The sequence below is a fragment of the Nerophis ophidion genome, linkage group LG13, assembly GCF_033978795.1.
Source record: "Nerophis ophidion isolate RoL-2023_Sa linkage group LG13, RoL_Noph_v1.0, whole genome shotgun sequence".
Lineage (NCBI taxonomy): Eukaryota > Metazoa > Chordata > Actinopteri > Syngnathiformes > Syngnathidae > Nerophis > Nerophis ophidion.
The window spans coordinates 55,265,004-55,289,143 of NC_084623.1; the positions used below are offsets into that span (position 1 = coordinate 55,265,004).

At 41.6% G+C, this 24,140-nt stretch overlaps 1 protein-coding gene and 2 long non-coding RNA genes across 4 annotated transcripts in view; 2 read left to right on the forward strand and 1 right to left on the reverse strand.

The window, feature by feature from the left end:
• Nucleotides 1–24,140, reverse strand: part of LOC133564745 (uncharacterized) — a 95,104-nt gene that overhangs the window by 23,240 nt on the left and 47,724 nt on the right. Inside the window, exon 1 of one of the 2 annotated variants that reach the window (XR_009809327.1) lies at nucleotides 8,887–9,140. The exons of the other annotated variant lie outside the window; for it this stretch is intronic. This is a non-coding gene — a long non-coding RNA (uncharacterized LOC133564745). Of the gene's footprint in view, nucleotides 1–8,886; nucleotides 9,141–24,140 lie in introns of those variants that run through there. 2 annotated transcript variants of the gene reach the window in all.
• On the forward strand, nucleotides 304–1,279 carry LOC133564991 (uncharacterized). Its single transcript, XR_009809403.1, has 2 exons — nucleotides 304–652; nucleotides 761–1,279. It is a non-coding gene; the product is annotated as an uncharacterized LOC133564991 (long non-coding RNA).
• On the forward strand, nucleotides 2,301–2,833 carry LOC133564992 (ras-related protein Rab-38-like). Its single transcript, XM_061919490.1, has one exon. The coding sequence runs from the start codon at nucleotides 2,301–2,303 to the stop codon at nucleotides 2,559–2,561; it is 261 nt and encodes an 86-aa protein (XP_061775474.1). The 3' UTR covers nucleotides 2,562–2,833.

The following is a 24,140-nucleotide window of genomic DNA, read 5'->3' on the forward strand; positions in this document are numbered from 1 at the left end:
AACAATAAAATTGTGATAATAACACAAGACATAACAACTGGGCAGCAGTTACCATAAAAAGCTATTTTTTCTTTTATTCTAATTGCACAGATTACATTTTGGATTTTATTATCATTTATTAAAGCGCATAAAAGTACCGAACATTGAGTAACAGTATTAATTCCCAGGTACCGGGAATTGGAAACGTATGTGTATAGTACCCATCCCTAGTTGTCATATTTCTGACACACACACACACACACACACACACACACTCCTGTCAGAATCAAGAGGAAGTTGACCTTTATAAAGCTTCCACTGCAATCATGGGCGAGAACAAAAGGAACAAACATATATATCTGATATTAAAATGTCCTGGTGCGAGGTATTTCTATCGCAGATAAATGTCAAGAGGAAGTTCCGCCAGGAGGTCCCCACGATGCGCGAACGACAAGCACTCCGCCTTTGACTGATGCCGCTGACATTTTGGCCCCGTTGAAGGAACTAAAACTCACAGCTGGGTTGTATTTTTAGCTGCCACTCGCCGCTGATGATGACATAGAGGCCTTCCTCATAAAGCCGGAGCATTATCACACCTGGAAAATGTAACTCGGGGAAGAAAACGGGAGCGCCGAGAGAGCCACTCGTGCAAAAAGGGAAGGAGAAGTAAGCGGTGCGTATTTTATTACTAATATGACCGGCAATAGGCATGGACGACACGGCCTAAAATCTATATTCCAATATACAGTCATGGCTGTCTTGAGTTTATTCTCTTATTTAGGTTGTCCTGAAGAATTTGGAGGTAATCCACCTGTGGAGCGGCGGGGCACGCTGTAGCCCGGCCCAAAATGATGGCAAGGAGGCGGAGAATGTGGCTGAGCGGAGAGGCGTGGGTCGCGCACAGGCACACGATTGACATTTCCCCTCGGTTGGTAGAGTGGCCGTGCCAGCAACTTGAGGGTTGCGGGTTCGATTCCCGCTTGTGCCATCCTAGTCACTGCCGTTGTGTCCTTGGGCAAGACACTTTACCCACCTGCTCCCAGTGCCACCCACACTGGTTTAAATGTAACTTAGATATTGGGTGTCAATATGTAAAGCGCTTCGAGTCACTTAAGAAAAAAGCGCTACATAAATATAATTCACTTCACTTACGCTGCATAAAAAGAGAAGAAGGAGGAGAGTCCGACAGAGAGAAGACGGAGACCACGAAAGCGACCGAAGAGCGAGCAGCGGAGGAGGAGCTGAAAAGCTACCTGGCGAGAGACAGCTTTGTTTGAAAAAATAAAACGAGTCAAACCTGCTCAAAGCTATGTCCTTCCTGAGTGGTCCATGGAACCCGCACAACGATTTATATTTATTTATGTTGCCGTTTTTGTTGACATGTTAAAGGTGTTTTAATGAATATACATGCATGTTTAACATATAGATTCCTATCTTTCATGAAGAAAAGAATATAAGTTGGTGTATTACCTGATTCTGATGACTTGCATTGATTGGAATCAGACAGTATAGTGCTGATAACGTCCCGGTTTTCAAATGGAGGAGAAAAAAAGTTCTTCCTTCCTGTCTAATAATCAGGAAAATCGTTGTTTTTTGTCCAGCTTCCATATTGGTTTTTATACACTTTACAAGAAATACATTGGCGGCAAACTCCGTAGCTTGCTAGCTTGTTTGCGCTGGCTTTCGGAGACTCTTATTTTGTTAGCGCAGGCGCGATGGAGCGGCGCTTTTATTGTGAAGACAGGAACTGTGCGATCAGCCTTTAGGGTTTTTGACGGGAAGTACAGTTGAAATAAAAAGTGTCTTTTTTCCTTTACACTTTTGATTGATTGATTGATACTTTTATTAGTAGATTACATATTCCGTACGGTTGACCGCTAAATGGTAACACCCCAATACGATTTTCAACATGTCGGGTTCTACGTGTGACGGTCACGTGACCAGCTGGCTCTGTTTGATTGGTCCAACGTCACCAGTGACTGCATTTGATTGGTGGAACGCAAGCATGCGTAGTTCCTACTTTGAATGCGTGTCTGACAAAATCAAAACAAACAAAGCGTGCATTAACAGATCGATAAAAAAAAAAAAGTAGCGAGCTGAATGTAGATAAATGGAACGGAGTAAAAGTAGCGTTTCTTCTCTATAAATATACTCAAGTAAAAGTAAAAGTATGTTACATAAAAACTACACTTAGAAGTACAATTTATCCCAAAAGTTACCCAAGTAGATGGTAGAAATACAATTGTTCCTGCATTTTTTACCCATCTGAAGGTGTACTAATACTTTTGTTGTAGGCCAGGAGCGGTTCGGCAACATGAGCCATGGGCGCCTTCATCATGTTCGACGTGACGAGGCCCGCCTCCTTCGAGGCGGTCGCCAAGTGGAAGGAGGACTTGGACTCCAAGGTGACGCTGGGCAATGGCAAACACGTCGCCACCGTGCTGCTGGCCAACAAGTGCGACCAAGGCCGGGACGTCCTCACCAATAACGGACTCAAGATGGAGCAGTTCTGCCAGGACAACGGCTTTGTGGGCTGGTTTGAGACCTCCGCCAAGGTAACACTCCCACACACATTCTTGTAGTTCTTACCTTCTTGAGACCTCCACTAAGGTAACACTCACACACACATTCTTGTAGTTCTTACCTTCTTGAGACCTCCACTAAGGTAACACACACACACACATTCTTGTATTTCTTACCTTCTTGAGACCTCCGCCAAGGTAACACTCACACACACATTCTTGTAGTTCTTACCTTCTTGAGACCTCCGCCAAGGTAACACTCCCACACACATTCTTGTATTTCTTACCTTCTTGAGACCTCCGCCAAGGTAACACTCACACACACATTCTTGTAGTTCTTACCTTCTTGAGACCTCCACTAAGGTAACACTCCCACACACATTCTTGTAGTTCTTACCTTCTTGAGACCTCCACTAAGGTAACACTCCCACACACATTCTTGTAGTTCTTACCTTCTTGAGACCTCCACCAAGGTAACACTCACACACACATTCTTGTATTTCTGAACTTCTTGAGACCTCCACTAAGGTAACACTCACACACACATTCTTGTAGTTCTTACCTTCTTGAGACCTCCACTAAGGTAACACACACACACACATTCTTGTAGTTCTTACCTTCTTGAGACCTCCACTAAGGTAACACACACACACACATTCTTGTAGTTCTTACCTTCTTGAGACCTCCACTAAGGTAACACACACACACATTCTTGTAGTTCTTACCTTCTTGAGACCTCCACTAAGGTAACACTCACACACACATTCTTGTAGTTCTTACCTTCTTGAGACCTCCACTAAGGTAACACTCACACACACATTCTTGTAGTTCTTACCTTCTTGAGACCTCCACTAAGGTAACACACACACACATTCTTGTAGTTCTTACCTTCTTGAGACCTCCACTAAGGTAACACTCACACACACATTCTTGTAGTTCTTACCTTCTTGAGACCTCCACTAAGGTAACACACACACACATTCTTGTAGTTCTTACCTTCTTGAGACCTCCACTAAGGTAACACACACACACATTCTTGTAGTTCTTACCTTCTTGAGACCTCCACTAAGGTAACACTCACACACACATTCTTGTAGTTCTTACCTTCTTGAGACCTCCACTAAGGTAACACACACACACACATTCTTGTAGTTCTTACCTTCATGAGACCTCCACTAAGGTAACACTCACACACACATTCTTGTAGTTCTTACCTTCTTGAGACCTCCACTAACGTAACACTCATACACACATTCTTGTAGTTCTTACCTTCTTGAGACCTCCACTAACGTAACACTCATACACACATTCTTGTAGTTCTTACCTTCTTGAGACCTCCACTAAGGTAACACTCACACACACATTCTTGTATTTCTGAACTTCTTGAGACCTCCACTAAGGTAACACTCACACACACATTCTTGTATTTCTGAACTTCTTGAGACCTCCGCTAAGGTAACACTCATACACACATTCTTGTAGTTCTTACCTTCTTGAGACCTCCGCCAAGGTAACACTCACACACACATTCATGTATTTTGTACCTTCTTGAGACCTCCACTAAGGTAACACTCATACACACATTCTTGTAGTTCTTACCTTCTTGAGACCTCCACTAACGTAACACTCATACACACATTCTTGTAGTTCTTACCTTCTTGAGACCTCCACTAAGGTAACACTCACACACACATTCTTGTATTTCTGAACTTCTTGAGACCTCCACCAAGGTAACACTCACACACACATTCTTGTATTTTACCTTCTTGAGACCTCCACTAAGGTAACACTGACAGTGGTGAACATGCCCTTTCCCAACTACTTTGGCACGTGTTGCAGCCATGAATTTCTAAGTTAAATTTTATTAGCAAAAAAAAAAAAAAAAAGTTTATGAGTTTGAACATCAAATATGTTGTCTTTGTAGCATATTCAACTGAATATGGGTTGAAAATGATTTGCAAATCATTGTATTCCGTTTATATTTACATCTAACTCAATTTCCCAACTCATATGGAAACGGGGTTTGTACATGAGATGGAAAGTTAGGGTTGTGAGACGTGACATTTGCTGATTAGTACTCTGAGATGCTACCTCAGAAGCATTTAAGTCTCACCTTAAAACTCATCTATATACTCTAGCCTTTAAATAGACTCCCTTTTTAGACCAGTTGATCTGCCGCTTCTTTTCTTTTTTCTCCTATGTCCCCAACCTCCCTTGTGGAGGGGGGTCCGGTCCAATGACCATGGATGAAGTACTCATCAGGATGGACCGCTCGCCTGTGTATCGGTTGGGGACATCTCTACGCTGCTGATCCGCCTCCGCTTGAGATGGTTTCCTGTGGACGGGACTCTCGCTGCTGTCTTGGATCCGCTTTGAACTGAACTCTGGCGGCTGTGTCGGAGCCACTATGGATTGAACTTTCACAGTATCATGTTAGACCCGCTCGACATCCATTGCTTTCGGTCCCCTAGAGGGGGGGGGGGGGGGGGGGGTTTCCCCACATCTGAGGTCCTCTCCAAGGTTTCTCATAGTCAGCATTGTCACTGGCGTCCCACTGGATGTGAATTCTCCCTGCCCACTGGGTGTGAGTTTTCCTTGCCCTTTTGTGGGTTCTTCCGAGGATGTTGTAGTCGTAATGGTTTGTGCAGCCCTTTGAGACATTTGTGATTTGGGGCTATATAAATAAACATTGATGCATTGATTGAATTAGCATCAAGCTAGCGCATTTTGGTAGTGGAGCCTTACTTTACGTTTGAGCGTTTCTACCAGGCATACTTGCTTTGTTGGCGTTGAAAATTGCAACGTTACTTAGAGGGAGTTCAGGTAAGTCCGACCCGAGTGCTTCTTGACTGGTGTTTAGTCTGCAAGCGGACATGGGGTCACATGCAGCGAAGGTATCGAAATATGGCGCCTTTTTATTTATTGTGAATTGATACCAGGTAGTACCGACGGATACTGATCGGTGCCTATAAAAAGTACCAAATTCGGTACCCATCACCCCTAGGGTGATGGGTAAACCTCTCCAAGGTTTCTCATAGTCAGCATTGTCACTGTGAGTTTTCCTTGCCCTTTTTGTGGGTTCTTCCAAGGATGTCGTAGTCGTAATGGTTTGTGCAGCCCTTTGAGACATTTGTGATTCAGGGCTATATAAATTTAAGCATTTAAGTCTCACCTTAAAACTCATCTGTATACTCTAGCCTTTAAATAGACCTCCTTTTTAGACCAGTTGATCTGCCGCTTCTTTTCTTTTTTCTCCTATGTCCCCCCCCTCCCTTGTAGAGGGGGTCCGGTCCGATGACCATGGATGAAGTACTGGCTGTCCAGAGTCGAGACCCAGGATGGACCGCTCGCCTGTGTATCGGTTGGGGACATCTCTACGCTGCTGATCCGCCTCCGCTTGAGATGGTTTCTCGCTGCTGTCTTGGATCCGCTTTGAACTGAACTCTGGCGGCTGTGTTGGAGCCACTATGGATTGAACTTTCACAGTATCATGTTAGACCCGCTCGACATCCATTGCTTTTGGTCCCCTAGAGGGGGGGGGGTTCCCCACATCCGAGGTCCTCTCCAAGGTTTCTCATAGTCAGCATTGTCACTGTGAGTTTTCCTTGCCCTTTTTGTGGGTTCTTCCGAGGATGTCGTAGTCGTAATGGTTTGTGCAGCCCTTTGAGACATTTGTGATTTAGGGCTATATAAATAAACATTGATTGATTGATTGATTGATTAAAACGACATCCAATCAGATTTTATTTCAGTTTGCAGTGCAAAAGAAAGCAAAAAACAAAACAAAACAAACACCCAACCCCTGTAGTCCATTTCCACCACCTGTTGTGATGCGAGTGTGTCAAAAACCGCGCTGACTCACGCTCACATGACCAGGAAAGGTGACATCAAAGAGCTGGCTAACGTGACTCACCAGTGCCGAAGACGCGCTGGACTCATTACAGATAGAACATTCTCCGAAACTACCTCTCCGTCCCTACGCTGATGTTAAGTAGTCCACTATGGTTCAAGTAAACAACGGTGAAATACTGATGCAGATGTCATCTTGTTCCAACTTGTGATGTCACTTCCTGTCATGTGAGACCCCACCTGGGCGTTAGTCATGGTTGTTGAACAACAGGTGGCTTTTGTGTACACTTGTATGACAAATATGTGAAAATGTTACTTTGTGGCAATCACAATAGGTGTAGAGAGAGATTCTTCCAGGTGGGGGTTTTCCACTTCCAAGTGGACCAGGAAGTCCCGAGACATGGTCCTGTCGTCCCGAAATTAAAGAAATACAATTTGAAAACCGGAATCCGGAATACTTTAATAATTTTTAGCCTCTTTTAGAAATACGGAGATAGACAAGAAATCGAGGTACGGGACAGTGGTCTCCGGCCAACAGTCTACTCCTTAATGTGGACCAAAGAGCTGGTCCTGGACTTCAATCAATCAAGCCCTGAATCACAAGTGTCTCAAAGGGATGCACAAGCCAGAGCCCAAATAAGGGCAAGGAAAAACTCCCCCCCCCAGTGGGACGTCGTTGTGAATGACTATGAGAAACCTTGGAGAGGACCGACTATGTGGGCCAACCCTACCCTTCTTTGAGAGACCGAAAGCAATGGATGTAGAGTGGGTCTAACATGATTTTGTGAAAGTCCAGTCCATAGTGGATCTAACATAACAGTATGAGAGTCCAGTCCATAGTGGATCTTACACAATAGTGTGAGAGTCCAGTCCATAGTGGATCTAACATAATAGTGTAAGAGTCCAGTCCATAGTGGATCTAACATAATAGTGAGAGTTCAGTCCATAGTGGATCTAACATAATAGTGTGAGAGTCCAGTCCATAGTGGATCTAACATAATAGTGAGAGTCCAGTCCATTGTGGATCTAACATAATAGTGAGAGTCCAGGCCATAGTGGATCTAAAATAATAGTGAGAGTCCAGTCCATAGTGGGTCTAACATAATAGTGAGAGTCCAGTTCATAGTGGATCTTACATTATAGTAAGAGTTCAGTCCATAGTGGATCTAACATAATAGTGTGAGAGTCCAGTCCATAGTGGATCTAACATAATAGTGTGAGAGTCCAGTCCATAGTGGGTCTAACATAATAGTGAGAGTCCAGTCCATAGTGGATCTAACATAATAGTGAGAGTCCAGTCGGGAGACGGGTCAGCAATGCTGAGATGTCCCCAACCAATGCACAGGCGAGCAGTCCACCCCGGGTCCCGACCCTGGACAGCCAGCACTTCATCCTTGGCCACCGGACCTATGGACTGGACTCTCACACTATTATGTTAAATCCACTATGGACTGGATACTCACACTTTTATGCTAGATCCACTATGGACTGGACTGTCACACTATTATAATAGATCCACTATGGACTAGACTCTAACACTATTATGTTTGATCCACTATGGACTGGACTCTCACACTATTATGTTAGATCCACTATGGACTGAACTCTCTCACCATTATGTTAAATTCACTATGGACTGGACTCTCACACTATTATGTTAGATCCACTATCGACTGAACTCTCTCACCATTATGTTAAATCCACTATGGACTGGACTCTCACTATTTTGTTAGATCCACTATGGACTGGACTCTCACTATTATGTTGGATCCACTATGGACTGGACTCTCACTATTATGTTAGATCCACTATGGACTGGACTCTCACACTATTATGTTAGATCCACTATGGACTGGACTCTCACACTATTATGTTAAATCCACTATGGACTGGACTCTAACACTATTATGTTAGATCCACTATGGACTGGATTCTCACACTATTATATTAAATCCACTCTGGACTGGACTCTCACACTATTATGTTAGATCCACTATGGACTGGACTCTCACTATTATGTTGGATCCACTATGGCCTGGACTCTCACTATTATGTTAGATCCACAATGGACTGGACTCTCACTATTATGTTAGATCCACTATGGACTGGACTCTCACACTATTATGTTAGATCCACTATGGACTGGACTCTCACTATTATGTTAGATCCACTATGGACTGGACTCTCACACTATTATGTTAAATCCACTATGGACTGGACTCTCACACTATTATGTTAAATCCACTATGAACTGGACTCTCACACTATTATGTTAGATCCATTATGGACTGGACTCTCACACTATTATATTAAATCCACTCTGGACTGGACTCTCACACTATTATGTTAAATCCACTATGGACTGGACTCTCACACTATTATATTAAATCCACTATGGACTGGACTCTCACACTATTATATTAAATCCACTATGGACTGGACTCTCACACTATTATGTTAAATCCACTATGGACTGGACTCTCACAATATTATGATAGAACCACTCAACCGACAAGAAGCCCGAGTTGTCCGATACCTGCTCCCTCAGCCAAGACACGTTGAATCTGGTCCGTCCCGGGGCTCAGCACCAGCTCCGGAGTCGGGTCTCTACCTCCGCATGGCCGCCAGTCTCTCCCAAGTTAAAATGATGAATGGAATATAACCTTCAAGGAATTTTCTGTGGAGCTGCAAAGGATGTGGATCATCTATTTGTGGAATGTATTACCGTACATCTGTTTTTGGGAGGAGATCCGACCTTGGCTGAGAGACAAGGGTGTGGAGATGACCTCGTTCCCGGTGGAAGGGATCCAACTTGGCAGATTTATAAATGATGGTAACATAAAAAATGTTTGGCAATCAGTTACATGTGTTTTTCTTAAAGGAGACATATGTCAAAATCTGGCCAGAAATGTCCCCAGCCCCTCTCCCTGACTGAGGTTGCCAGATAAGCAGCCGAATCCAGCTGGACGGACTGAGCTAGTCCGAGGAACTTCAAACTTCCACTGCCTCTTACTAGGGGTTGAGGTACTCGGACCTTCATAGCTGAATAGACACGCAATTTGTCAATAACAAGTAGAGCATGCTTAGCAGCCTGATGTGCGTAGCCTAAAAATGCCCCCCCCCCTCTACCTCAAAGACCTGCTCACCCCCAAATCCTCCACACGACACCACCATTCAGGACAGGCTACACTCCTCCAAACTCCCTGGACAAAGCTCCGAACAATGGGAGACCGGGCGGAACGCTCTCCCTTACCACCTGAGGGCACCACAGACTGTGAATGCTTTTAAAAAGGGCTTAAAAAAACCCTTCTTAGTTTTTTTTTAGATATATGTGTGCTAGTTTTAGCTATTAAGATGTTGTTGTTTTATTTGTTTTGTTTTTTAATGCACGGTAGCACTTTGAGGTAGTTTGTTCAATGTAAGGTGCTTTTAAAAATAAAATCTATTATTAGGGACTAATGTCCCTTTGGGACAGAGGACCCTATTGTATTTCTAAGATTGTATTATTATTATTTATTATTCCGCCGCCTCTTTGAGCTGTAATTTGACCCCCTTAACATGCTTTAAAACTCACCAAATTTGACACACACATCCGGACTGGCAAAAATTGCGATCTAATCAAAAACCAAAACCCAAAACTGAAAATTGTGCTCTAGCGCCCCCTAGGAAAAAACAGACAAAACTGCTTGTATCTTCCGTTAGAAATGTCGTAGAGACATGAAACAAAAACCTCTATGTAGGTTTGACCTAGATTTCAAAAACTGACATCCATCAGCAAAAATCAAAAGGAAGTTGGCAAAAACCCCTTCAAAATAAAAGTTTTTTTAAAAGAAATGTCATTTTTGCCTCTTTGAGCTGTTATTTGACCGCTTTAAAATGCTTCAAAACTCACCAAACTGGACACAAACATCAGGACTGGCAAAAATTGCGATCTAATAATAAAACCAAACCCCCAAACTCAAAATTGCGCTCTAGCGCCCTCTAGGAATAAAACAGACAAAATTGCTCTTGGGAAGAAACACAGACAAAACTGCCTCTAACTCCCAGTAGCAATGTTGTAGACACATGAAACAAATATATCTATGTAGGTCTCACTTAGACCTACATTTCATTCATCAACATCCTACAGCAAAAATTAACAGGAAGTTGGCAATCACCCCTTCAAAACAAAAGTTTTGTAAAAACCCGTCACCTTTTTTCAAACATTATCTCCTCTGAGCACGTTTGTTGTGTCGGCTTCAAACTAGCACAGGAAAGAGATTGAACTCTTGTGATTAAAAGTTGATAAGAGAGTTTTAATAACTGCTCCGGTTTTGATTTTACGAGCCTTCAAAGAACCGCTGTGCTGATGCTGCTGCGCTGCTGCCGTCTCAAGATGGCCGCTTAAAAGCAGGAAGCACCAGCGTGACCACACAATGCAGAGAAGGTAGGTACCGTGCAGGTAACGATATGTTGACTGGGTGAAAGAAGGAAGCACCAGTTTGACCCCAGGATGCAGGGAAGGTAGGTAATGTGCAGGTAAAGAGATGTTGTCTGGGTGATGGCAGGAAGCACCAGCGTGTATGGGTGAAAGAAAGAAGCACCAGTGTGACCCCAGGATGCAGGGAAGCTAGGTAATGTGCAGGTAAGGATATGTTGAATGGGTAAAGGCAGAAAACACTTGCAAAAGTCGGTGCCGTCCATCGCTGCTTGCAGCTTTAATTGTTATTATTATTATTATAAACACAGCAACATGTACCAGGTGATGGCGTTAAAAGTCATGTGTGATCGTCTCGTCTTCCTGGTTTGAAGGATGGTTTCACTTCATATGAAGGCACGGAGTCAGCAATTTGTCAGAGTTAGTTGTTGACGAACCCCAAGATGCAGAGATGGAGGCAGGCATGGAGTGAGAAAACATGATTTAATTTAAAACACTAAGAAAAAAATTAACAAAGGGTATAAACAAAAGGCGCGCACGTGGGCGGATAACAAACAAAAAGGCCTAGCGTGGAAGCTAACAGGTATATAGCAGGAAAACAGAAGTCGTACTTTTAATAAGAAAACAAACTGGAAGCAGTGAACAAAAGACAGTAAGCTAAAAAGCCGCTATCAAACATACAGGTAGCTTACCGCAACGCTGCTTTGACACGACAAGATACGACACGACAGGTAGCACTGACAAGTAGCAACGACAAGAGCGACATGCAATACAATAATCAGTAGAAGCATTTAATTCTCGACTTAAAACTCATTTGTATACTCTAGCCTTTAAATAGACTCCCTTTTTAGACCAGTTGATCTGCCGTTTCTTTTCTTTTCCTCCTATGTCCCACTCTCCCTTGTGGAGGGGGTCCGGTCCGATCCGGTGGCCATGTACTGCTCACCTGTGTATCGGCTGGGGACATCTCTGCGCTGCTGATCCGCCTCCGCTTGGGATGGTTTCCTGCCGGCTCCGCTGTGAACGGGACTCGCGCTGCTGCGTTGGATCCGCTTTGGACTGGACTCTCGCGACTGTGTTGGATCCATTATGGATTGAACTTTCACAGTATCATGTTAGACCCGCTCGACATCCATTGCTTTCCTCCTCTCCAAGGTTCTCATAGTCATCATTGTCACCGACGTCCCACTGGGTGTGAGTTTTTCCTTGCCCTTATGTGGGCCTACCGAGGATGTCGTAGTGGTTTGTGCAGCCCTTTGAGACACTAGTGATTTAGGGCTATATAAGTAAACTTCGATTGATTGATTGAATAATCCAGCACTGACTGGAGGAACAAACCAGGTAAAAATAGGAGTGGGCTGATTGACACCAGGTGTGGCCAGGTGCCAATCATCCGCAGCTGAGGTGAAACAGCGCTCAGGGAGAAAGACAGGAAACTAACAAAATAAGAGCGCTGACAGGAAATACTAAACACACAGAGGAAAAACTAAAACACAAACAAACTGTCAGTGGCAAGCCTGACAAAATGATGTTTGAAAAATGATATTAAAATGGCAAAATGCTATCAAAAATATTGTTTTTTTCATGTTTTAGTCTGGATGAGATCTGGTTTTGTCCATAAACCGGTTGGTCCAACTCCATGCCTCACATGCATGAACTAGACTTCGTGTATTTAGGTGTGCTTTAGTCCACATTGTGCACATTCTGTACCTGGAGATCAGGTGTAGCGCTCGCATATCAGGACAGCCCTTTTTCAGCTTGATGCAGCGTGAAGTAAAAAAAAGAACTGGATCGTTGAAAAAAAAAAAAAAAAAGTGTTCCCCGGTGACGTCACGTGACTCCGCATGACTGCAGGGACGGAAAAGCTGACAAGACCGTTTTTATTATTTAGACCCCTTAAGCTCTTGCTGAGCAACATCACTTTTTTCCCTCCATGGAAACAATGAACGGGCTAATTAAAAGAAGGTGTGACACATACAAATGAGGAAATTGTACACTGGTTATTTTTTTTTTATTAGAATTTTAACATTTTTGGCAGTTGATATTATATGGTGTTAGCTAAAGATTATAAGCATTTTGTTTTATTATCTAGCAAAAATCGATATGACGGACCACCTAAAAAAGAACGGCTGCTGCTAATAAAGGCGACAGGTGATTAGATAACAAGGCCCACCTGGGCCATCTACTCACCTGTCGCTGTCTTCGAGGCCGGTCCTTACAGGCCACGCCCCCCTCCACAAGCACATTTGGAGAAATTAATCTGTCTGCGGGGATGGGGGGGGGGGGGGGCAATGTGTTTGTGTGTATAAATGATATATACACATTTAGTTGGAAAAATCACAGTGTGTGCATTTGGGTCCCTATTACTCAGGAACACTAATACCAAAAGTCACAATGTCCGATAGAGTTTTAAAAAAACGATATGACAGACCACCTAAAAAAAAACAACGGCTGCTGCTAATAAAAGTGACAGGTGATTAGATAACAAGGCCCACCTGGGCCATCTACTCACGTGTCTCTGTCTTCGAGGCCGGTCCTTGCAGGCCACGCCCCCCTCCACAAGCACATTGAGAGAAATTAATGTGTCTGGGGGGGCCAATGTGTTTGTGTGTATAAATGATATATACACATTTAGCTGGAAAAATCACAGTTTGTGCATTTGGGTCCCTATTACTCAGGAACACTAATACCAAAAGTCACAATGTCCGATACAGTTTTAAAAAAACGATATGACATACCACCTAAAAAAACAAACGGCTGCTGCTAATAAAGGCGACAGGTGATTAAATAACAAGGTCCACCTGGGCCATCTACTCACCTGTCGCTGTCTTCGAGGCCGGTCCTTGCAGGCCACGCCCCCCTCCAAAAGCACATTGACAGAAATTAATGTGTCTGGGTGGGGGGGCAATGTGTTTGTTTGTATAAATGATATATACACATTTAGCTGGAAAAATCACAGTGTGTGCATTTGGGTCCCTATTACTCAGGAACACTAATACCAAAAGTCACAATGTCCAATAGAGTTTAAAAAAAACCATATGACAGACCACCTAAAAAAAAACAACGGCTGCTGCTAATAAAAGTGACAGGTGATTAGATAACAAGGCCCACCTGGGCCATCTACTCACCTGCCGCTGTCTTCGAGGCCGGTCCTTACAGGCCACGCCCCCCTCCACAAGCACATTGAGAGAAATTAATGTGTCTGGGAGGGGGGGGGGGGGCGCAATGTGTCTGTGTGTATAAATGATATATACACATTTAGCTGGAAAAATCACAGTGTATGCATTTGGGTCCCTTTTATTCAGGAACACTAATGCCAAAAGTCACAATGTCCAATAGAGTTTTAAAAAAACGATATGACAGACCACCTAAAAAAAAACAACGGCTGCTGCTAATAAAAGTGACAGGTGATTAGATAACAAGGCCCACCTGGGCCATCTACTCACCTGTCGCTGTCTTCGAAGCCGGTCCTTACAGGCCACGCCCCCCTCCACAAGCACATTGAGAGAAATTAATGTGTCTGGGAGGGGGGGGGGGGGGACAATGTGTCTGTGTGTATAAATGATATATACACATTTAGCTGGAAAAATCACAGTGTGTGCATTTGGGTCCCTTTATTTCAGGAACACTAATGCCAAAAGTCACAATGTCCGATAGAGTTTTAAAAAAGACGATATGACAGACCACCTAAAAAAACAAAACGGCTGCTGCTAATAAAGGCGACAGGTGATTAGATAACAAGGCCCACCTGGGCCATCTACTCACCTGTCGCTGTCTTCGAGGCCGGTCCTTAGAGGCCACGCCCCCTCCACAAGCACATTGAGAGAAATTAATGTGTCTGGGGGGGGGGGGGCAATGTGTTTGTGTGTATAAATGACATAAACACATTTAGCTGAAATGTTTATATTAGTAAAGTGTGTGCATTTGGGTCCCTTTTATTCAGGAACACTAATGCCAAAAGTCACAATGTCCGATAGAGTTTTAAAAAAAACGATATGACAGACCACCTTAAAAAAAACAACGGCTGCTGTTAATAAAAGTGACAGGTGATTAGATAACAAGACCCACCTGGGCCATCTACTCACCTGTCGCTGTTTTCGAGGCCGGTCCTTGCAGGCCACGCCTCCCTCCACAAGCACATTGAGAAAAATTAAATATTAACTATGAACAATAAAACACTGAATATTAACAACATATGAATATATTTTACTTCTCAGACCAGCTCCTCTATTGATTTTGTGTCTTTTACAATCAAGCAAAACACAACAAAAATGGAGTAAACAGCACACAATATGAATGCAAAGTGTAATAAACACCAACAACAACAGCAGTGATTGAGCATTTTGTTTAATTATCTAGCCCAGAGCTGGGCAAATATTTTGAGCACTGTAGAGGTTGCACTCTAGTGAGTTCTGCGGACCACCACACACCGCCACGAGAGCCCGGCTTTCAGGGTACCAAACTGTTTGTTTTTGTTTTTTTCACAAATTGCTTTCCAGAAAATTGTCTTTCCCTCAGTCCGTGTCTTTCTCTATCTCTCTCTGGCTCCCACTCCAACCCTCATGTCTCCCCCCGGCTGCTGCTAATGAAGGCGACAGGTGATTTGATAACAAGGCCCAGCTGGGCCATCTACCCACCTATTCACATTTTTGGCAGTTAATATTGTATGGCACTGGGGAAAAATCATAGCTCGGTCATTAAGCACAGTTAGATAATAAAACAAAATGCTTAATTACCAAGTAATAATCTTTAGCTAGAGCCAACTGACAGCCAAAAATGTGAATTTTTAAATTCTAATTGAAAAATTAACCAGTGTAATATTGTTGGTGTTTATTACATCTTTGTTGTGTTTTGCTTGATTGTAAAAGATACACAACTATGGAGGAACTGGTCCGAGAAGTAAAAGATGTTCATATGTTGTTAATATTCCGTGTTTTATTGTTCATAGTAAATATTTTAAATCCCACTTTCTTTATTTTAGTGTACATTATAGGTGTCCTGTTTAGTAAAAAAAATATGAAAAATTCCATTTTGGTTTTTTTAATTGGTCTGTCATAGCGTATTTTTTACAACTCTATCGGACATTGTGACTTTTGCTATCAGTGATCCTGGAAAAAAAAGGGACCCAAACACACATAATGTGATTTTTACAGCTAAATGTGAATTTATCATTTATACACACAAACACATTGGCCCCCTCCATACACATTTATTTCTCTCAATGTGCTTGTGGATGGGGGCGTGGCCTGCGGGCCTGCCGCGGAACGAGGTGTGCCAGGACCAGCCTCGAAGACAGCGACAGGTGAGTAGATGGCCCAGGTGGGCCTTGTTATCAAATCACCTGTCGCCTTTATTAGCAGCAGCCGTTTTTTTGTTGTTTTTTTAGGTAGTCTGTCATATTGTTTTTTTAGAAGTTTATCGGACATTGTGACATTTGGCATTAGTGTTAATTTTGGGTGTCATGTTCGGTAAAAAAACGGTAAAATTCCATTTTGTTTTTATTTATTTATTTATTTTTTTACCATAAAACCAGCAGTACTTTTTTTCCATTTACAGTAATATAAACTACATTTTTAAAACCCGGCCGAGTCATACCAAAAACTATACAAATGGGACCCATTACCTCCCTGCTTGGCACTCAGCATCAAGGGTTGGAATTGGGGGGGTTAAATCACCAAAAAATTATTCCCAGGTGTGTCCACCGCTGCTGCTCACTGCTCCCCTCACCTCAAGGGTGTTTTTTTTAAACATTTTGAGGTGAAATTATTGCAACTTACCATTTTTTTTTTACATTTTAATTAAAAAAAAATCTACTAAAAAAATGCATAGAAAAATGGTATTAATAATAGGAATCACTGTTAAATGTGGCCCTCCGGGGCCAAACATGACTGCGACGTGGCCCCCGGTGAAAACCACGGTCTTTGCTTTGACTCATGGGTGTGCACTTTCCATTTACTGTGTATTTCCTTGAATTGCCTCCGGGGCACTAATTATTTAAAACGTCTTATAAATTTGAGTGTGATGTAAGGATACCATCATGAAAAGCACATTTAATTAAAAAAAATGAAAAAAAGCGTTATTATTGTAATGATCCGATGGCCGGATCATTCCATATTCTTGTTTTGTTCCATTTTATATTATATTCTGTTGTTTGACGTTCTTAGTTCCTGTTTTAGCCTGTTTCCATAGCAACGTATTATATTCACCTGCCGTGGTTTTCCAGACGCACACCTGTTTTGATAATCACCATTCTCGGATCCTACTTTGCTTATACGCAACAAGTGACGACTGCTAAGTATTGCTATTAGCTCTTAGCTTTCACGCTACGCTTCCTTTTTCCTAGCTCTCATGCTAGTAGATTTTATTTTCCCTTTGTGTGCCTTCGTGCCAAGTTTAGTGTATCTGTTTGTTTCCCCTAGCTTCCATGCTAGTGCTTTTTGTTTATCCTTTCTGCCTGGCTCCAGTGTTTTTGTTTTAGCCTGTTTTATTAGTCAAATAAGTCCTTTATTTTCTTACCATTCGCTGTGTTCTTGCCCGACGCATCTTCGAAAGAACAAATCCGGCATTATGGTCTTACCTTTACTTATAAATGAAGTCCATGCGCAGCTCCTTCTGATCAAAAGCAGTTTATAGAAGTCTTCCTTATCTTTCTTCGGTTTTAAAAGTCTCTCTGTCTAGATGGAGATCGTCCTTTATTAGCTGTTGCTTCGATTGAAAGTCCAGTTTAGAAAACTGTTTTATTTTAGATATGTAATCCTCCATGTTAAAAGTGCAAGCCAGAGGAAAAAATAAACGATCGCTGCTTGTTGTCGCTTCTTCTGCAGCCGAGTAGTCGCAAGAAGGATCACTAGCGCCCTCGAGTACTCATTTAATGACTCATATTTGACACATGCAGCTACAGTATATTAATAAAACATAGCAGCTTATTGTTCTTTTTAGCATAATCAATAGCTCGGACCTTAAATCCTACTGAATAGCTCTTAATCTTCTTCCCTTTATGCGATTTTAAATCATTGAAATCAGCCTCCTCCATTGACGTGACGAGTTTGACCCTGTGGAAATTCTAGGCAGGCGCATACTATATTCAAAGAAATACGGTAGTCAACATGAATAAAGTTTAACTGGAACATATTTACACTGACCCACATATTTGTTCATTATTCAGTCCTTGCCTCCTTAAGTACCTTAAAAGGTAAAATATCAGCAGCTTTGATCTTTTCCAGTCACGTGATCAATCCCATTGTGTTACCATTGCCGTGACATAACAGTGACTCACTGTTTTTTCCAAACATTTCGTTTATGACAGCTCCATCTTACGCGCCATCGACCTTCACATATTTTGGAAATTAACCAAGGCAAATAGAGCGGGTGCTTCCTATGACAACCATCGTGGATCAGACTATTTTTAGTGAGATAACTCCGCGGACCAAACAGAGGTGCTGTACGTAGACGACCTGCTTCCCCGCATTGTTGTATGAAGTACAAACCCCGTTTCCATATGAGTTGGGAAATTGTGTTGGATGTAAATATAAACAGAATACAATGATTTGCAAATCCTTTTCAAGCCATATTCAGTTGAATATGCTACAAAGACAACATATTTGATGTTCAAACTGATAAACGTTATGTTTTTTGTGCAAATAATCATTAACTTTAGAATTTGATGCCAGCAACACGTGACAAAGAAGTTGGGAAAGGTGGCGATAAATACTGATCAAGTTGACGAATGCTCATCAAACACTTATTTGGAACATCCCACAGATGTGCAGACTAATTGGGAACAGGTGGGTGCCATGATTGGGTATAAAAACAGCTTCCCGAAAAATGCTCAGTCTTTCACAAGAAAGGATGGGGCGAGGTACACCCCTTTGTCCACAACTGCATGAGCAAATAGTCAAACAGTTTAAGAACAACCTTTCTCAAAGGGAAATTGCAATAAATTTAGGGATTTCAACATCTACGGTCCATAAAATCATCAAAAGGTTCAGAGAATCTGGAGAAATCACTCCACGTAAGCGGCATGGCCGGAAAACAACATTGAATGACCATGACCTTCGATCCCTCAGACGACACTGTATCAAAAAGCGACATCAAACTCTAAAGGATATCACCACAATGGATCAGGAACACTTCAGAAAACCACTGTCACTAAATACAGTTTGTTGCAACATCTGTAAGTGCAAGTTAAAGCTCTACTATGCAAAGCGAAAGCCATTTATCAACAACATCCAGAAACGCCGCCGGCTTCTCTGGGTCCGAGATCATTTAAGATGGACTGATGCAAAGCGGAAAAGTGTTCTGTGGTCTGACGAGTCCACATTTCAAATTGTTTGGTGTGCAGGCTAATTATTAATATCACATTTATATATATATATATATATATATATATATATATATATATATATATATATATATATATATATACATATATAATTTTTTTTTTTTTTTTTTAACTTGGGACTTCAAAGTTTGGAGACCATCCATCCATCATCTTCCGCTTATCCGAGGTCGGGTCGCGGGGGCAACAGCCTAAGCAGGGAAACCCAGACTTCCCTCTCCACAGCCACTTCGTCTAGCTCTTCCCGGGGGATCCCGAGTTTGGAGACCCTTGATCTTTATCCTTGTCAAATGATGATGTTAAGTACAAATATTATTTATTTTTACACATAAACCTGAGGATTAGGTCAGGCTCGTTAGAAAAATCAGTGCTAATCAAATGTGCTTCATAAAAAGGGACTCAAATAACTGAAAAAAAAAAAAAGATGCAATTATGTTGTGCTAAAATAAATTAAATAATTAATATTTTCCTAGGCCCTGCGATGAGGTGGCGACTTGTCCAGGGTGTACCCCGCCTTCCGCCCGATTGTAGCTGAGATAGGCGCCAGGGAATAAGCGGTAGAAAATGGATGGATGGATGGATATTTTCCTAAATAATCCGTCAATAAGTGCAATTGAAAATACTGAGTCGCATCTTTAGTCATATTTTTTGCACTTGAAACATTTCTGCATGATTTTACCTGCTTGACATGGTCATTACTGCCACCAGTGGTGAAAAACTGTATTACAACTGAGTACTCCAGCTAAGAAATAGATGTTTTGGGTTTGTTTTTTTTTGCAGAAAAACGCTCACCTGGTTTTATCTTGGACAAATAGAGATGGATCGGCCTGCTATCGGCAGGACTGAGCAACGGCACATTCCTGCGAGCGCGTCAAGCGCCAACATGAAGGCTCCCAGCTGCTCTCTTCCTCCGGCGCTACTCGGAGCCACATAGCGCACATTCCTCGCTGACTCACCACTGCCCGTGTGCTGGTGTGCAGGCACAGGCCCGCTTGCGTGTCACATACAAAAAAAAAAAAAACACCTCTATGACTCACGGCTTGATACGGAACGCCGTGCTACGCTGCCTGGGTCACGCCCACTTGTTGACTTGCTTATGAAATGCTACTGATTAGCATTAGCCATTTCACATGGCGATTTTTACCTCTTCCAAAGGGATGACTAACTGGGGCGTAATAAGTACAATACTTGTAGGGCGCAACAAAAGACTACACTTGTCAGGTTCAAGCACTGATGACATCTATTAAACAAGACAAGAAGCAAGGAATCAAACAGAGACAGAATTAAATTTGGCTCGGTGAGGAGAAACGCGTACACCTGTGCCCTTCTAGAGAGTCACTACGCTCCTGACGAAAGATTTTATTTGGACTTTCCCTGATTACATGGCAAAAGCTGTTTTTAAAGGGACGGGGGTCATAAACAGCCATTGTCTTTGATCTCGGGTCAATACAATATATTTCTGTGGATTACAATACATCAAAGAAAGAGAACACCTTTGTGTTGCTTCCCATCCTACGCAGTGGAGTTTTACAAGCCTTCTCGACAGTTTTTGTCTTCTCGCCAGGAACTCATGGCAACACAAAGTTTTGTCACAACTTAGATACAATTATAGTGACGACACTACAGCCATCTACCGTCTCGAGACTGAGAAATGTGACGATAAAACAAGATATAACCGGTGAGCTCGATTTTAAATGTTGCAATAAAAAATGTACGATCAAAAACTTTATTAATAGACATTGTAGTTGTCCTGATATCAATATTTTAGTACCGGTACCGGTACCAAAATGTATTTTGATACTTTTCGGTACTTTTTGATATTTATTCAAAAAAATATACATATCTACACTTCTGTTCAAATGTGATAATCACTTATTCTTCTGTTGTTTAATACTTTACATTAGTTTTGGATGATACCACAATTTTGGGTACCGATCCAATACCAAGAAGTTACAGAATCATACATTGGTCATATTCAAAGTCCTCATGTGTCCAGGGACGTACTTACTGAGTTAATAAACATTAGCAAAATAATATAAATTTAAAAAAACGCTCCTGTACTCGGTATCATTACAGTGGATATCGGCTGTAGATCCACCCATAGTGTTTGTTTACACTGGGCTACGATACCTGGGTTATAAGCGGCGTCACGTCCGCTTGCCGACTTAGTCAGCTCGCTGTCGTCGCCTGCGAGAAATTGACTCCGAAAACACGCTCCGAAATTTTCAAAACATGTTAATTTGAGGCTAATATACATTGACTTTGCTCATGACATGCTACTGATTAGCATTAGCCATTTTACATGGCGATTTTTTAACTCCTCCAAATATGCTAATGAAAACCACGACTAAGATGCGCGTTGCAGTCAAAGAGCTGGCGTGTAATAAGTGCAATACTTGCAGTGTTAACCCTTTTTAGGGCGCAACGAAAGACTACGCTACTGCCATCTATAGTCTCGAGACTGAGAAATGTGACAATAAAACAAGATATGACCGGACAGCTCAATTTTAAATGTTGCAATTAAAAATTTTAATTTTACGATCAAAAAAATTTACAATTTATTAATACAAACTGGTGTTGTGCAAATACCAATATTTTGGTACTGGTAAATGTATTTCGATACTTTTTGGTGCTTTTCAATACTTTTTCATAAATGAAGGGGACCACAAAAAGTGGCATTATTGGCTTAATATTAACCCAAAAAAAATATTACCGTACTTTAAACATATGTTTATTATTGCAAGTTTGTCCTTAAATAAAATAGTGATAATTCTAGACAACTTGTCTTTTATTAGTAAGTAAGCAAACAAAGGCTCCTGATTAGTCTGCTGATGTATGCGGCAACATATTGTGTCATTTATCATTGTTATTTTGTCAAAATATGAGGGACAAGTTGTAAAAATGGATTATTAATCAACTTGTTCATTTACTGTACTTTACTTTTTAGAGGCGGTATAGTACCAAATATGATTCATTATACTAATACCGGTACAACTCTAAAAGTGTACAAAAGTTCCAAGTATTTTTATGAAATTGGTATCAATTCCCAGGTACCAGGAACTTGTTTTGTAAATTTCTTAAAACATAAAAAAAAATAAACCAGTCCCTCGTGATTGTTGTGTCCTAAAAACCTGAATTTGGGGTAGCTTTTTTAAAAAAAAGTTGCAATGTTTTGGGTTGTTTAAAATTCTTTAAAAACATTGTGTTATCAATTGAGATTGGATGATTTATTTTTATTTTATTTATTTTTTTGCCCAAGGATCTAATAATCTGCTTGGAAGAATGACAAATAAGGAAGCAATACACATTAAAAAAAAAAAAAAAAAATTCCACATCTTTATTTACATATAGTGTCATGTCTGTGATCATGTTTTGTTTTATTCATTTTCTTTTTGTTTTTTGGACGCTCAGTTCCTGTTTTTGCACTTCCTGGTTTGTTTTGTTACGATAGCAACTCATTAGTTTTCACCTGTCCTCATGTCTCGCACCTGTTTTCACTGATTATGTCACTGCTATTTAAGCGGTCTGTTTCTGTTATTCAGCCTGGCAACATCACCGTCTACCACCTTCTTCCACCTTCGATACCTTTACTTACCTCAAGCCATGTTTCACAGTTCCATGCCAAGTAAGTTTTGTTTACAGTTCATTATTCATGCCATAGTGCAAGTTTTTGTTTGTTTTCATTAGTCAAGTTTGTTCTCCGCCATTGTGCGCGCCTTTTGTTTGTTCCTGTTTTTTAGTTATAGTGTTAAAATTTTAAAAAATGGCTCTACCTTCACGCCGTTTCCACTCCATTCGCTTTGCACCTCAGGAAAACCATCCACGGCCAAGTCCCAGTCGTGACATATAGTACCAATAAGAGTACCAAAAAATACCTGTATCGATCAGAAATATTAGTGTCGGTATCGATAAAATCTTAACGATACTATATTGTTTCATGATTTACAATGCATGAATAAAAAGATAAAAAAAATGACAACATATGTGTTATTCTCTTGCGTAAGTATTGTGAATAGTGGGACAAAACAATAAAAAAAGTGAAGATTTCCTTGAACTAAAACAGAAATTGTCAAGAGGCCACTGGAAGAAGTGTTTCATTAAATCCCCGACAACAACATGGAGAAACTCCCTAAACGATTCCAGGAATCGAAAAACTCGTGATCCTTTCATGCATTGCCAATGATGATGAGGATAATGTCTGGGTTCGACCAATTACGCAGTGATGTGCCTGATCACGAGGAAACGAGGTCGTTAAATTATAATAAAGATAATTGACTCATTAAAAAAGTTAAGTAAAGTCCTAGTAAGGACTTTTCACGCGCACCTGTTGTTAAACATGTTCTTTATCTTTCTTCCATTTAAGGAAATGTCAACATGGTACATGTTAAAGACAGGAAGTGAGGTAGTGCAGTAACTCATTATACACCCCGCTAGCACCAAATCCCCCGGTCGGTTGAGGTGGGCGGGGTTTGGTGCTAATGTAGCCCGGAAGAGGGATGCATGGAATTCTGGGTATTTGTTCTTTTAGCATTTATGTTGTGTTACAGTGCCGAAGTTCTCCCAAAATGTATTTGTCATTCTTGTTTGGTGTGGGTTCACAGTGTGGCGCATATTAGTAAGAAAGTTAAAGTTGTTTATATTACAACCCTCAGTGTAACCTGTATGGCTGTTGACTAAGTATGCGTTACAGTCACTTTCGTGTGTCAACAGAGGTTGAACATAAAATGACCAGTTGACACACGTATCACGTGATTTAAAAGCGGGCGCCGCGACATGTTGGAGAGGAAGTTAAAGACATTGCCATCACTGCACACCCTTAGTATTGTAGTCCAGGTGAAAATTGGAGAATGTTATCCCCGGGTGATTTCTGAGAGAGGCACTAAAATCCGGAAACTTCACGGAATAGTCGTTGGGGTCGGGGATTTAGCAGCTGAGCCACATCAGAGTGATCGAAGAGCCGCATGGGGCTCCGGAGCCGAGGGTTTCGGACCCCTGATATATATATATATATGTATGTAGGTGTGAGAAAAATCAC

Excerpts from the sequence above, each read along its gene's own strand:
- LOC133564992 (XM_061919490.1), top strand. The coding sequence starts at position 2,301 with ATGGGCGCCTTCATCATGTTCGACGTGACGAGGCCCGCCTCCTTCGAG.